The sequence below is a fragment of the Protopterus annectens genome, chromosome 10.part0, assembly GCF_019279795.1.
Source record: "Protopterus annectens isolate FY-2018-M chromosome 10.part0, PAN1.0, whole genome shotgun sequence".
NCBI classification, from domain to species: Eukaryota; Metazoa; Chordata; order Ceratodontiformes; family Protopteridae; genus Protopterus; species Protopterus annectens.
The window spans coordinates 371,791,419-371,808,677 of NC_056744.1; the positions used below are offsets into that span (position 1 = coordinate 371,791,419).

Sequence of the window (17,259 nt, forward strand, 5' to 3'; positions counted from 1 at the left end):
ACATTTCATGTATTAGTTATATATTTAGAAAATATATGTTTATTTTTATTTTACAAAACATGTTCCCTTATCAACCAATGAAATTTATTTATTTATTTATTTTACATTTGTTGACTGGGATTGTCCGACTGAGCTGAAGAGCCCTTTTTCAGCGGAGGCCCAGGGAGAAAAGCCCCAACATATTATACGATTTTCATTATAAATTAGCATTAAACAGCAATGTTATAGGATTATTACAAGGCATTAAGTAGCAATACAATGTTATACAGTGCCAGTAATCAGGAGTGCAGCATAACTATTCCAAGAAGCATAAAAAGAAATATGTCATTAAGATGAGTATAGTTTTTGGGGTAAGTGGTTGTAAACACCCAGTTTTATCATGATTTGGCAAAAACAAAGTGCCACATAGGTGGTAATCCATTAAGTACGGAAGAAGTAATTAGGGACCTGGGGACCCAAGCTGATAGTAATCTCTCATTTGACAACCACATGGCCAAAGTGGTTAGAAAAACATTTTATATAGCCCACCTAATCATGAAGGGATTCACATCTAGATCAGGGGAGGTCATTGTGCCTCTTTACTCATCCCTCATCAGGCCCATAATTGAGTACAGTGCCCCTTTTTGGATGTACCTTACCAGACATCTGCAGCAACTGGAAAGACCCCAAAAGTACCTCACCAAGAGGATCGAAGGGCTCAAACAGATGCCATATGCTGCCCGATTAAAGAAACTCCAGCTCTACTCAGTGGCATACCACCTGCTCAGAGGCGATCTGTGCCTGACGTATAAAGCCATGTCCAACCTGGAATTAATGGACATGCTGCACCTCAGAAAATCCAAATCCCATCGAGCTACACACTGGAGAGACTTGAACCTCAGCACTGAAATAAATAGGACATGCTGGAGGGACAGATTCATAACCCAGAGGCTCCCTTCACTCTGGAATAAAATCCCAGTCCAGGTTAGGCAGGAATCTTGATGAGTGGATGGGAGATCGTAGGTTTACCCCGGGTATCACTTCTGTGTCACTGTTAGACAGAGGCACAGTATACTAACCTCAAAAAAGGGCATAGCAAAATCAATTTAAAATGGGTGGCGAAAGCCAAACACACTCTGGCTAGGCTTATAAATGCCCTAGGGCAGATAGCCTAGTATGAACCTATGAACCTATGTAGTTGCATGAAGGCAAGACAGTTACAATAGAATGTTTCTCTGAGGCAATTTCATTAATAGATTTTAGAAGACAGTAGAAAGAGTAGTCAAGGAAGATTAGAGAGAGCTAGACAGAAGAGTGAATTAAGGGCAGAAAGTAGATTAAGGTATAAGAAGTAGGAGATGTTAAGGAGGGAGAGTGCAGTGGCAGGACCAGTAACTTTTAAATATATATCTTTGATGTTAGTGTTCAATCTGATACAATTCCCAAACGATTATTTGACCAAAGCAAATAATAATGGAGACAATGGACATCCCTGCTTAGTACCTTTGGTAATAGTAATTTGTCTAGATTTATACGATCCACTCTTTATATAAGCTAAAGAACTTTCATATAGTAATCTAAATAATTTTATAAAATCTTGTAAAAAAAGTATTCTTTCAAGGCCAGCAGTAAATAATCCCAGTGTACATAATCAAAAGCACTATTAATGTCTAGACTTACTAGAGTCAAGCTTCCTTTTGAAATATTAACATAATGATTTATGGTAAGAACTCTTTTAATATTATCATATATGTTTCTATTCAGTATAAAACCAGTTTGATCTTCCTCGCTCAACAAAGGTGGAAACTGTTTAATTCTGTATTACCATAAAAAATTGTATAATCAACATTTAATAGAGATATTGGTCTATAAGATGAGCATTCTTTTCTATCTTTATCCAGCTTTAATTCATGAAATTGATGTATATTTTGATGATGGGGGGATATTTTTTACTTCTTTAGCCAATGTAAAGACTCTTAACAATATTGCCAAAGCTTCCTTAGGTAATAATCTATACAGCTCTGGAATAATACCATAAATACCAGGTGCTTTGTTTAATTTTAATTTATTAACTTGAGATTTAAGTTCTGACAATAAGCTTATTTTTGATATATTTCATAAAAAAATTATTACACAATCGGACTCGGGTTTTTGACAGTTGAGATTGTGGGATCTCAAGATTTAGAAGTGGACCTACATATATATATATATATATATATGTATATATATATATATATATATATATATATATATATATATATATATATGATTTTAAAGAATCCCACACATATATATCTGATATATCTTCTGTTAAATTTATATTTATAAAGAATTGAATTGCCTTATTATAAAATTCCTTAAAATCTTTCAAGTAACTTATATATAATAGAATTCTGCATGCTGCATTAATTTTCAATTCAAATGTAATTACATTGTGATCAGATAGAGGGCATGTGACAACTTTAACTTTATCTATTTTCCTAGTTATATCATTTGAAATATATACTCTATCTATTCTCAACTGAGTACTGTGCTGATGTGACTAATGTGTAAAAACAATAATGACTTTGCCTCTGAGAATTCATTTATGTCCTTAATATTAAACATATCTATGAAGTCTATTCATACCTTAGATAACTCTGGTTTTCTATACTTATTTGTTGTGCTAGTTTCACAATCATTCAATATACAATTAAAGTCACCAGCTAAAATTATACTTCCTTTAGAATGTTGTATAATCTCCTCAAATTGTTGTTTAACCACTTTAACCCCTAACCTATAAATCCAATAAGGGTTTATCAAAGTGTATACTTCTGTATTTATTTCCAAACATAGTAGACAAACATCCCAGATCTATTATATAAATTTATAATTTTAGGCATTAATACAGAGTTTTCCATAAAATTGCAACACCCCTTTTTTGTTTGTAATGTGAGATAACAAGTATTGAATAATTATTAGCATCAAGTCTATTAATGTGTTCTTGTAATAAATGCGTCTCTTGTAAAAGTACAACTTGAGCATTAAACATTTTTAGATATTTTCTTAAACTTCCCGTTTTACAACTGTTATCCGATGTTATCTAATAACATTGATTGAAATGCACTTCATATATAATGTACCAGTAGAAGTATAGTTAGCCATATCCTCTTAACAATATAGGAAAAGAAAATGTGACTGAAAATAATTGTAAATGTTTATCTAACAAGCCGAAGTTGTTAATGTTCGTAGACACCAGGTTATAGGTAGTTAAACATTGAAAGGTTAAACATTTAAATAAAAAGAAATCCATACAATCTCTGGGGTTTAAGACCGCACGTTTGAATAGCATCTCTATTCAAGTGTTCCCTGTAAAGTCTCCTCCCAAGTCACACCTCTTCAATAGCAATTTGAGAATTCACTTTATACAGAAAGTTACTTATTAAACAAATATTAACAAATGAGTAATACAAATTAAATCTGAAGTTAATCTGTGACTCACTTATATTAATGTACAACACATCTATAAAAATATACTAAAATATTTGCCTGTAATCTTATGTAATACTAACTGAGATGGCATGGGTTTGCATATGCATGTGTGTGACTTCAAAAAGAATGAAGCTAGCATATCTTTAAGTAATAGATGTGTACAATATAAATCCCATTCAACAGTCAAAACCTATGTTACTAAAAACCTTAAACATAGTTGTAATATGTGAGAGATGAACCAACAAAATAAAAAAGGACAAGTATCTTAAGTAAGCCTAAAAATCTGTAATCTTGAAACAAACCACTATAATTTCCATTGACATCTTTCATTTTGAAAATGTTGCTTGCAAATGTATTATGAAACATAATGTGGGTTAACAAATCAAATACCTCTTTCTTTCACTTGAAATAGCAAAATATCCAAGGTGTCATTTTGTTTATTAAGTGACCTAAAAGTGGTTACCAGAAAGCATGTACTTAAATTATAAATGTGCTTTGTTTCAGACATGAATCACAATCTAATTTCAGCATTTATTTGAGAGAATTTTAACCATTGATGACCATTGATAATTGACCTGTCATTTAATGAGAATCTGATGAATAAAAGTCCCACCTCCACAAGAAATTGAACAGTGAAGGAATTTAAAAATATATGGATATGCTAGGGAGAAAGTAATGTACTTTATAAAAAAAAAATATAACTCTGTCATGTACAAATGAAGTTCCTCATCTCTCTGACTCTTTCCACCATTTAAACATAAAATAATATATTAGTAATCCATACCTTACCTATAAAATATCTCTATAAATACAAGTATTTGTGTTCGTGGAGACGTATATCTATAATAAATAAAAGTTTGTTAATCCTACCTATATATACATAGATTTATAAGCAAGAATTAGGTTAACTTCTCTTCTCTGCTGTTTTAACCCTGACCTATTACCCTGAAAGGTAGGAATCAAGCGTTGTATCTATGAGGTATAGACCTTCAACGATATGCTATCACCCAATTCATATACAAATGTATATTTGTAAAATGTAATAGGGTTCCTTATTCTTGCATTAAAACATCTATAAAAGTGTGTAGCTATGTAGCTATAGCTGTCTGTGGTAATTGTGACTTTTGGAGAGGTCCCTACCCCTAAAACATCAGTATATGTGGGATAATGATTTTGCAGGAAATAAAGCAAGTCTACATACTAGCCTTAAATATCTATATAAATGTCAACATTTCTATCTGTAGAATTTGCTAATATGATACAATTTGTGCTCCATCTTTAACGAAAGATTTGTATCTATCAGTACTTGGTTTTAAACAGGCTTTTATACTTCATATAACATTAATAATATATACATATTTTTATGTGGAAGGCAACAGCAATCTATCTTAATGTATCTAAAACACATCACAAAGTGAAAGTGAAGGACCATAGTGTTATATCACAAAACACAAAGTTTTAATGCTTTCTATGTTCTGTGTAAAATATTGCTTATAAATTTCCATGTACCTCAGTAATATAACAATATGTACTATCCTGCTCCTTACACATCAGCAGAAGTACAGTTTCTAATATCTGTGTGTGACTGCTATTTGTTTTTAACCTTTATGACTTTCATTTCTATTATTATTTATTGTTAGTCACCAATCTTTCATCAGTCATTAGACTTAAGAGGGATCAAGAAAGACCCATTCAAAACTTGAGTCAGACTCTAAGATGTCTCTGAGCATCAGAGTTGAGTGAGAAATATATCTTTTACCCAGGCGGTATAATTTTCAAGACCTTCACAAAATATCTATACCTTTGACCTACATCTCTAGCTTGTAACTTACATAACCATAACTTTCCACCAGTTAATTAACAATGCTGTGATGCCTGAAGTCCTTTAGTGGTATCTGAATGCCAAAAGCAAACTCAAGTCTGAACTTTCCAAGGACCGCAAGCAGCCACAGAAATATCTCTATTTCACAGTCAAAAAATATAGTAATAGAAAATGAATGCCAATTTGGGTACCTGTTGTAGTTCTAGCAGTTATCAAGATGAAACTAACAAGACTTTTAATCCCTGAATGTGGCAAAAAAGAAAAATGACAAAGGTGCTCTCGCCCTAATGCCATACCTCTTACTGAAATTTGCAGCATGACAAATGCTGGCCCATACTGGGAAAATCCAAAAGCTCTGGTAGACACGTCATGCATTCAGATATGTACATGTAACACACCTGTTGTACATTATGAAAACATATCAGAAGCTAACTCAATGCAATGGCACCAGGTATCAGAACTCACATTTTATAAAAACTGTCCTAATTCTCAAAGTAATTATTTTTAATGTCTATCAAACAGTTACTTTACATGGAAACAATTATCTGGAACTTCAGTTTTAAAATGCTGTATATTTGATCTTAAAAACAGTTTTGAAAAAATATTCTGCTTACGTCTTCAGTAATAAATGCTTCATAGATATCACAGAGCTTCTCTCTCTACCTTTAAATCCCCAGTCCTCCATCATTTGCAGCTTCATCACATAATTTGACTTCATAGAATATTAAAGTTAAGGGTAAATAGCATTTTAAATAATGTTGTACCACGATCATCTCCTATATAACATTTGACCCTGAACTTCACATCAGTACTCTGCCATCCTGGTTTTCCTTCAACCCTCCACACAATCAGAGGATATCCAAGAAGCTGAGGAATACAAGAAAAACAAGACAAAATAAAAAAAAAAACCTCTTCCAGCTCATGACAATCCAAACCAACACCAGGTATAGCTTGAGCCCAGCTCTAGTTATTGAAGGGAAAACTAATTAATTCACAAAATCAAAATAAGAGGAACCAAGCCACACAAAATAACTTCCAAAGTGCAACTCACTACACACAAGAAACACCCTCCAAGCCCTCACCACCACAAAAACCCCACAACCTCATTCATACAAGAAAACAAAGAAATAAGCTGCAAAAACATATCACAAACATCCAACACAAAACCAAAAATAACCAGACATCCATAAATCCAACCCAAAAATTCATTACACCACTACCATATTACTAAATAAAAAGTCCATCCCACAGAACATAATACCCATTCATAGCAAAAACACAGACAGCCATAAAACCCAATCAGAAAGGAAGAGAAAAAAATAAATATTATTATTTAATGTTTTTTATCAGTAATAGAATGTTTTCAAATAATATGTAAGTAAATGTTGATTACTGTTTATAATGTTATAAAAACTGATATAGAAAGATAAATCATTTTACCATACTTTTGCGTATATGTATAATAACTAGTAGTACCAAGGATATACGGATTTAAGCTAACTGGACCAAAGAAAAGGCAAAAAAGATATTTATTTGTCTTTTATTTTCTTCTTCATCTTGATAGATTTCCATCCATTATTTTCTGTTTGTCTTTTCAGTGAAATATTGCTGCATTCCATTTCTCCTGTTTGTTCCAAAATGTTGTTTGATTTTAAGAAATATATATCTGAATCCAGAGCTTCAAAGGTTTTAGTTCCTTCTGTAAGAAAAAACTTTAGGTCTGGCTGGAAATAATAAATGCACTTTAATCTGCTTCTTCTTCAATTCCTTTTTGAAGGGAAGAAACTATTTTCAAAATCACAGCTGAAGAACTGTCATTGTCAAACCTTACTGTACTCTAATTAAATTTAATTGGTGAATTTCACCAAGCAGTTTTTAAAACGAGTTCCTTATCCTGTCAGGAAAAAAATCTCACAATTATGGATCTCAGGTTTGCATTTGCTTTTTTTGCTGAAGAAGGGACCAGAAGAAACCTGTGAGCTCTTTCAATACCATATGATAACGATTCTGGTAAATTTAAAGTCTTAGGGACCCAAAAAGCGAGGAAATTAACCATATTGTCTCTCTCTATTTTTCACGTAATCCACAGATGTGTATATTGCTCCTACTAGAGCTATTTTCAAGATCATCTATTTTATTTAGTAAATTGTCTTTCGGCTTTTCCCAGTTAGTGGTCGCCATAGCAGAACTCCGGTCCGCTAATGATTGGCAGTGAATTTTTATGGTGTCAAGTTGCCAGCCCAGCGCCCAGCCTTCAAGGAAGGCATACCCACTCACACATGCACCTACCTGCATGTCTTTTAAAGTGAATTCGATTGTGGGGAGGACATGCAGACTCCGCACAAAAGGCATGCCAGCCGAGAATCGAACCAGAGAGCCTCTTGCTGTGAGGTGACAATACTAACCTCTGCACCACCGCGGCCCTATCTATTTTATTTAGTAAAGATGTATTTTGCTTTAATAAAAATTCAATATTATGCTCTTCTGAAACTCCTCCTTCCATATCATTGAGTGCCTCTTCCATACTTGTGATCTGGGTCTTCTGTTGCATTATTATTTCATGTAACTGTTCCATTTGTTTTGTGCATTTTTCTTTGAAATTGACTAGCTTATTGTCCATTTTATCTAATTTTATAGAAAGGCCTTATATGCTAGTAAGAAGTGATTGCAATTCCTTCTTTAATGACAAGTCCTCTGAGTTGGTTTTGGAGTAACTCATTTTGAAGAATAGGCAAAACCCTTTCTACCTAAATGTTTACAGGAATTAAAAAAATTAAAAAGATATATTTCAAACGTAATCTTCCAAAATCTTGAAAAGAAGATAGTCTTCAAAGTTGAAGAGTCCATGACATCAAAACTTAACAATTCCTGCCAGAAATATAACTCATACAGCACAGCTGAGAAACTAAGCTGTTAGCCTGTCACTATCTTGACCACACTCCCCTAACTGACAGAAAGTAATAAACACAAAACTGCAACAGCTTAAAGAAGCATGCATGGTGTACTAAAGTCCTTCAGATCATGAAGAGTCAGATTTAACTAAATGACTAAACGACACCAAAACACACAGACACACACACATATACACACACACACACGTACACACACACACACACACACACACACACACACACACACACACACACACACACACATCCAAATGTTTCAGGTGCATGTAGTATAAAATGCAAAAAACACAAACTATATATATATATATATATATATATATATATATATATATATATATATCTACCACAGCACCAAACAGAGCAAAATAAATATTTGCTTTAATAATTAATCACCGCCACCAAAAATACCCCGTGAAGCAGTAACGTCTTGTTTAGTGTGCATCTCTCTCATTTGCTCCTGTAGTTTCACAGTTCTAAGGATTATAATTATAGCAGTCTTTAGATGTGTGTGTATCTGTGTGTGTGTGTGTGTGTGTGTGTGTGTGTGTGTGTGTGTGTGTGTGTGTGTGTGTGTGTGTGTGTGTGTGTGTGTGTGTGTGTGTGTGTGTACATGGGGGGTATGCTTTGATATGCTGGAAAGCTGATAGATTTGCTTTGAGCTGCAGAATTGGAATCTATTTCAAACTGATAAGTACACTTTTTTGCAATCTAATTTGCACTGTGCTGTATTTATACACTTGCCTATTATTTATAGTGGTGCTGTATTATTTTTGTCTTTTGTTGTCTCCACTGTGTTTCTCCCACCAACCCTCATTGTTCTTGCGTTGGTGTTAATCTTGGTGGCTTTGAAACTGCCCGCCCCTCTTGTAAGTTTGTATTTGGATACTCCTGGATTCTGAATTGAGTGCAGTGAGATCATATTCTGATTTCAGGCACTCCTACTGTGTACAAAGAGAGCATTTGAGAAGGACAACCCCTGTAGCCTCTTAATCCTGCTGTGTTCCCTCCCTCAAAAAAAAATAAAATAAAATATATATATATATATATATTCAGCTGCTGTTACTGTAACTGTCTTAGTTCCTCTTCTGCATGCTGTTACTTACTCTGCACTTATTACTGCTTGTTAGTAGCCTTCTAATTTAATGCCTTCTGCACTTGTTTTTTAGTCATTTGTTAATTTAATTGCATTTAATTAAACTGTATTTGCCGTAATATTGATACACGTGTGCTAGCCTGCACTGCATTTGAATTGTATTTACTGCTGTTTTAGCTGCTTTTCTGTAAAAAAAAAAAATCCCTAGCTTATTTCCTGCCTCTCCTGTAACTTGTCTAGTCCAAATACAGACTTGCTGTATCCAGGATTGTCTGTATGCTCCTGAGCCCCCCAAGCCTTTCTGTGTTGGAGGGAAGCCTTCTAGCTTATCAGTGGAAGTGGTAAGCATTAGGTAGCCTATCTACCACAGGAGGAGAGGTTTCTGGCCCAGAAATTATAGTTTATTGGCCGTTTGGGAAGCTTTTCCATCTCTTTCAACCTTCTGATTCAAAAGCCTGTGTTTGTGCTTGTTTCCTGCCTTTCCTGTTACTAGTCTAGTCCAGGTACAGATTTGCTGTATCCAGGACTCTTTGTAAGCTTCCGAGCCCCCCCAAGCCTTTCGATGTTGGGGGAAGCCTTCTAGCTTATCAGTGGGAGTGGTAAGCATCAGGTAGCCTATCTACCATGGGAAGAGTGGGTTTTGGCCCATAAATTGTAGTTTATTGACCATTTAGGCAGTTTTCCATCTCTTTCAACTTGCTGGCTTAAAAGCCTGCATTTGTGCTTGTTCCCCACCTTTCCTGTAACTAGTCTAGTCCAGGTACAGATTTGCTGTATCCAGGTCTCTTTGTAAGCTTCTGAACCCCCCAAGCCTTTCTGTGTTGGTGGGGAGCCTTCTAGCTTATCAGTGGGAGTGGTAAGCATTAGGTAGCCTATCTACCACAAGAGGAGTGGTTCCTGGCCCAGAATTTGTAGCTACTGGCCGTTTGGGCAGTTTTTCCCCGTCTCTTTCAACTTTCTGGTTCAAAAGCCGCACTTGCGCTGCTTCCCACCTTTCCTGTTACTAGCCTAGTCCAGATACAGAGTTGCTGTATCCAGGACTGGTGGTAAGCTTCTGAGCCCCGCAAGCCTTTCTGTTTTGGAGGGAAGCCTTCTAGCTTATCAGTGGGAGTGGTAAGGACTAGGTAGCCTATCTACCACAAGAGGAGTGGTTCTGGCCCAGAAATTGTAGTTTATTGATCGTTTGGGCAGTTTTTTTCATCTCTCTCAACTTTATGGTTTTAAAGCCCGTGTTTGCACTTGATCCACACCTTTCCCATAACTAGTCTAGTCCAGGTACAGATTTGCTGTATCCAGGACTCTTTGTAAGCTTCTGAGCCCCCCAAGCCTTTGTGTTGGAGTGCATCCTTCTAGCTTATCAGTGGGAGTAGTAAGTACTAGGTAGCCTGTCTACCACAAGAGGAGTAGTTCTTGGCCCAGGAATTGTAGTTTATTGATCATTCGGGAAGCTGTCCATCTCTTTCAACTTTCTGGACCACATCTGCGCTTGTTTCCCATCTTTCCTGTAACTAACCTACTGGAAAGCACTAGAAAGCCTTAAACTGATGCAAGCCTTCTAGCTTAAAAGAGGGACTTTGGAGTGACTGAGTATCAGTTTTCTGTATTTTCTTGCTGTACTTAACTGTTTTCTGCCTAAAGGCTGATTTTTCCAGCACTTACTGCGATTTAAAAGCTTGTTTTTTTTCACATATTGTACTTATTTGACTGCCTGCACTTTTAAAATGTTTTTTGTTTAAATAAATTGTTTAACTGTTGTAGGCTACACACTAAAGTGTGATAGTCTTTTCTGATCGCTTGTAGTCATTTAAAGCTGTTTTAAGTGTACTTATTACTGTTTTTGCCTTATCTTTTAAAAAAAAAAAATTCTTGTTTCCCGCCTTTCTAAGCTAGTATAATCCAGTTTTCAGGCTAGTGCTGAATTCAGGGCTGTGCTACAAGTTTCTGAGTTGCCCATACCTTACTTGGATAAAGGGAAGTTTCTCTGTTCACCTGTGAGAGAGGGGAACTTTGAGCAGCCATCTGTCCCTGGAGGAGTGGTTCCAGCTCAGAAGTTAGTAGTTTAAAAACCGCGTTTGCACAGTTTGTGCACCGGTCAGCACTGGTTAGCTAGGGTTAAATTATTCCCAGCTCCAGTAAGTCTCCTCTTCAGATTTTCACTTGAAACTAGTCTAACTCTCAACCTAAGCACTCAAAAAGCATCCTACAGTCCAGCACTTTCTCAGACCTAATAGCAAGCACTAATATACCCCGACACTTGACTGCCAGCAGGGAAAGGCTCTTTATTCACCCCTCACCAACCAAGTGACTAAGCAGCTCACCCTACTGTTCAGGCATGACCAAAGGGCGACTTCAGGTGTACTCTCCAGTCCAGCTGGTGAATTTGGGTATCCTGAGGCAATGTTACAACTGCCTCATGTACACAGACAGCCCTCTCCTCCTACCACAAAATACTAACATATGCGAGAGATGCAATTATACAGCCAAACTGGAGGCTAAGGTCTCTCCACCCAAGACTGGAACAGACAGTCATGAGGAGAAGGTTAACACTTGCACCACACCTCCAGCCTCACACAGACCTACTAAACCAGCACTGGCAAAAAATATACATAAATACACAAAATCCTACTCAGATGCTCTAAATAAAAACCTGAAAAAGCATCAGAGAGCTCCAAAGCAGACACCCACAATACCTGCACCTCCTGTCACAAACCAGACAACACATAAAACACAAAATCAATGTGCCGCACAATCACAGCCTTTAAGATGAAATAACATACCTAACACGCTACTAATAGGTGACTCAATAGTCAGGCACACTGACGCCCCACTCACTAAGCTGGACAAGGAGAAGGTTACTGTTAGCTGCCTATCGGGAGCCAGAATCCGCCACATAACACAAGCACTCAGGTCACTCCAGAACAAGTACAAATATGACTCTGTTATTGTTCATGTTGGTGTGAATGACCTGAAATGTACCCCCCTGGACTACATGAAAAGAGACATGGAAGAGCACTCTGATCATGTAGCCCAGGCGGGTATGACCCTGACCCTGAGTAGCATCCTGATGATCAATTTCAACAATTGGCTTAAGTACTGGTGTCATTCAAAGGGGATCCAATGCCTGTCAGCTTGGGATGATATGCTCGACAAGCCACGATGCTTCGCTAGGGACGGCTTGCACCTGTCACCCCTGGGCTTTCGGATATTGGCAAAGGCTCTTGCTACCCCCATAGTGCCTTTTTTAGGCAAGGCTCAAAAGACAAACCCACCTCCATAGGTATCACAAGGGATAAGAAACTAAGAGTAATGCTACTCAATGCCAGAAGTCTAAACCTCAAGATGCATGCACTCAAAACTCTCCTTAGCATGGAGAACATCGATATCTGTGCAGTAACAGAAACCTGGTTCAGGGCTCCCGAGAGCACCCCAGCACTACCAGGTTATACCTCATACCATGCTTTTCGGCCCCAAAACCTGGACCGAACCACAAAAGGAGGGGGAGTATCGTTATTCATCAAAGATACCCACACCTCCAGGTTGGTGGCAAAGCACGAAGCATCAGAGACTATCCATGTGCAACTAACAGTGGGTAAAACTGCCTTCCAGTTTATAGCCTGCTACAGACCACCCTCCCAAACACAGGAACCCCACTCAGCCTTCCTGAGAACACTGGAAAATATGAAGATCTCTCCAAACACCATTATATTGGGCGACTTCAACTACCTAAACATAGACTGGGAGCATTACTCTAGCTCCAACACCCTAGCCCAAAGGTTCCTAGAATTAATAAACTCAAATGCTATGGAACAACTTGTTACCACTCCCACAAGAGGGGAAAACATACTGGACCTGATCATCACCAACATGGGGACTCTATGCTCCAGACCAGAAGTGTATCCCTCACTGGTAAGATCAGACCATAAACTAATCTCACTGGATATTCACATCCTGACCCCACCCCCTGCCCAGAAAACCACAGTGAAAAACTTCTCTAAAGCAAATTTCACACTCCTCAAAACTGAGGTGGAATCCTTCAAAGCCCCCGGGCCTGTAGAAAATACGGCCCAGACCACAGAATCCTTTATAAACGCATTCTATGAACACCTTCAGGAATGCATGGATCCCAAATAAAACCAAGACCCAATCCTCCAAAGGCAGACGTCCTGTCTGGTGGACCCCAGCCATAAACAAACTATACAATAGAAGGAGGAAGCTACTAAATGATAGAGCAAAATCCCAAAAAGGGAAGGCATCACTGATCAGTATTAGCAAAAAACTAGGGGCACTCATAAAATTGTCTAAGGCCAGCTTCGAGAGAAAAATTGCACAGGACACTAAGGATAATCACAAGGCTTTCTTTAGTTATGTTAGGAACCTGGGTGGTAATTCCCAGATATGCTCAGAATCAGTCCAAAATGACAAAAAATACACTGAACCCACAGACATTGCCAACATCCTAGCTGACAGGTTCAGCGCAAACTTCTCCCCCCCCTTCCCACCAAAAGGGCAAATAGCTATCCCAGCAGAGTGCTGCCCCCCTGACATCTCAGATGCTCAGGTAAGAGCCACCCTCTCCAAAGCAAAAAACACAGCATCAATGGGACCAGACGGTGTCCCGGGCTGCATCCTACATGAACTCCAAGAAGAGCTAAACCCAAACATAAAACTACTGTTCAATCTCAGCCTTACTACAGGATATGTGCCCAAAGAGTGGTGTACAGCAACAGTGGTCCCTCTCCATAAAGGTGGTGCCTCAACGGATCCTGGAAACTATCGCCCCATAAGCCTGACTAGCTTGGTCTGCAAAGCTATGGAAAGGATCATCATGGACCTCATAAATAAAGATATTGGAGACCTACAGACACTGGATCCTACCCAGTTCAGCTTTAAGGGCAGATCCTGCCTCTTAAACCTGGTTGATTTCTTTGAAACAGTCACCAGGGCGATTGACGAGGGGAAGGTGGTCCACACAGCCTACCTGGACCTCGCAAAAGCCTTCGATACAATACCCCACTCGGGCATTATAGATAAGCTCACCAGCTTAAATATAAACCCCTATGTCACTAGATGGATTGCAAACTGGCTCAAGGACAGAACCCACATGGTTAGAATTGCTGGAGCCATGTCAGACTCCAAACCAGTTACAAGTGGTGTCCCACAAGGCTCAGTCCTGGGACCTCTCTTGTTCGGTATATATTTCTCGGAGGTGCAGGCCAACACAGAAGGACTGTGGCTGACCAAGTTCGCAGATGACTGCAAACTGGGCGCCATAATCGACTCTCCAGCCAACTCAAGCATCCTCCAAAAGGGCCTCATAGAAACAGACAACTGGTGCCAGAGCCATGGCCTCAAGCTAAATGCCAAAAAGTGTATAGTCGTCCCTTTTGGCAAAAACAAAGTGCCCACAAATTACCACATAGGTGGTAATCCATTAAGTACAGAAGAAGTAATTAGGGACCTGGGAACCCAAGTTGATAGCAATCTCTCATTTGACAACCACGTGGCCAAAGTGGTTAGAAAAACATTTTATATAGCCCACCTAATCATGAGGGGATTCACATCTAGATCAGGGGAGGTCATCGTGCCTCTTTACTCATCCCTCATCAGGCCCATAATTGAGTACAATGCCCCTTTTGGGATGTACCTTACCAGACACCTGCAGCAACTGGAAAGACCCCAAAAGTACCTCACCAAGAGGATCAAAGGGCTCAAACAGATGCCATATGCTGCCCAGTTAAAGAAACTCCAGCTCTACTCAGTGGCATACCACCTGTTCAGAGGTGATCTGTGCCTGACGTATAAAGCCATGTCCAACCCAGAATTAATGGACATGCTGCACCTCAGAAAATCCAAATCCCATTGAGCTACGCGCTAGAGAGACTTGAACCTCAGCACTGAAATAAATAGGACATGCTGGAGGGACAGATTCATAACCCAGAGGCTCCCTTCACTCTGGAATAAAATCCCAGTCCAGGTTAGGCAGAGTCCCTCATTGACTCTCTTCAAGAGGAATCTTGATGAGTGGATGGGAGATCGTAGGTTTACCCTGGGTATCACTTCTGTGTCACTGTTAGACAGAGGCACAATATACTAACCTCAAAAAAGGGCATAGCAAAATAAATTTAAAATGGGTGGCGAAAGCCAAACACATTCTGGCTTGGCTTATAAATGCCCTAGGGCAGATAGCCTAGTATGAACCTATGAACCTATAATGTTCACATTAAGGGAGGTAGACTTAGGGAACATCAGGCCAATGACCAATACTGTTTAGATAATCTGAAGGAGGGGAGACCTTAAACAATGATCACATATTCTATAAGCTGACTGGTGAAACAACAAAGGCACCATGACAAGTAAGGAAGAGGGAGCTCCAGACATAGACATTGCTGTCTGAGATGGAAAGAATTACTTAAACACACTATGCCAAAACAGCCTCCATATGTGTTCAAGTTAGCCTGGCCTGTAAGGAACAACTGTAGGTTCCCAAGATGTCACAAGGTAGCTTAGTAAGTTAATAATGTACTCAGGGCATAGGTAGAATGCATAGTGCAATAAGGCATATAGAAGATCTCAGTCATACATCACAGGCAACCTGCACAGTGAAATAAGGTTTATAGCAGACCTCAGACATACAACTCAGTCTACTCAGTGCAATAAGGTCCATAGCAGACCTCAGTCATATAGCACACCCTATCCAGTGCAATAAGGTTCATAGCAGACTTCAGTTGATAGCAAAGGCAGCATGCAGCAGGGTGTATAAGAGGCCTCAGTTATACATTACATGCAGCCTGCATAATGAATTAAAGGCCATAGCAGACCTCGGTCATATCGCACAGATTTCTGAGTGCAAAACGGTCCATAACAGATCTCAGCTTTATAGCACAGGCAGCCTGCATAGTACAATAAAGTCCATATTAGATGTCAGTCATATAGAGTAGGCTGCTATGTATCATAATTAGGATGTTCATAGGTTCATAGGCAAGTAGGCTAACTGACTTGTGGGCCTTCTTAAATCTAGCAAATTTCTCTTTTTGTGCTCAAATTGACCTATCCCATTTGGTCAGAGATTGACTTTACCCATCCCATGGCTGATAATTATTTATTACCCATAAGGAGAATAACTGGGATTATACCATATATAATTTGAGGGGACTCATGCATAGAATAAAGCATTTAGGAGCTACATCTGTCCATTAGTAGTACATAAGACAGACCTGTGGTAAATTAAATTCAAGAATATTATCCAATATTATACAATAGCAACTCTCTGATTCTTTTTTACTGTAATAAGGCAAGTCTCATAAATTATCAAACAAAAGACTGAATATAAAGGAACTGTAAACAAATTAAAAATTAACAGTTTATTCAGGAATGCTTCTCTTGTACAATGACTGAACTTGGGCTGTATGGGTTAGATTATTGCTGAATAATTAAATTCAGATAAATAACTAAAGCTTTATTGTTGCTATAACTAGTACAGGAATAGGTATATCAAGGGGTACAGTGACAAATGTGGTTAGTGTGACTGAATATCTCCACTCTCTGCACCATGATACTGCTGCTAAGACCACTTCTGTGTTTTAAAGTGTGTTATGTTTATAAAATAAGTGAATCAAATTAAAGAAGTCTGTATGGGAGGGGGATACAGTACAATTTAAAACAATAAAATAACTGATGCTTTACGTCTCTGTGTCACATACAGAGTGGAGAGGCCCAGGCTCCAGATATTCCACCGCCACCCACTTTAACAGCACCCTATAAACCTGAAGGACCTCAAGGTGAGAAAAGCAATATAATACCTGTTTACAATATAATCTAAATTATTTTGAAAATAGTGATTTTTTTATAATCCACATCTGTGTGAATCTGTTCATGATTTAGTCGTTGTGGAAATCAACGTTAAGATGGCGTGAGCTGAAGGAAAGTAGGTGGTACTCATCTTTCCTAATCTGTGGTCACTGTACTGTTTTGATGGACATATTCTG

The 17,259-nt window shown here is 38.2% G+C and overlaps 2 protein-coding genes across 4 annotated transcripts in view; one reads left to right on the plus strand and one right to left on the minus strand.

Moving 5' to 3' along the window:
- LOC122813140 (nmrA-like family domain-containing protein 1) overlaps positions 1–17,259 on the minus strand; it is a 918,981-nt gene that overhangs the window by 634,815 nt on the left and 266,907 nt on the right. The gene's annotated exons all lie outside the window — the stretch shown is intronic.
- The window catches only part of NCF2 (neutrophil cytosolic factor 2), a 612,590-nt gene that overhangs the window by 444,281 nt on the left and 151,050 nt on the right, over positions 1–17,259 (plus strand). The window contains exon 10 of the mRNA XM_044085286.1: positions 16,977–17,052. Within this exon, the coding sequence (XP_043941221.1) occupies positions 16,977–17,052 (76 nt within the window). The remainder of the gene's footprint in view (positions 1–16,976; positions 17,053–17,259) is intronic.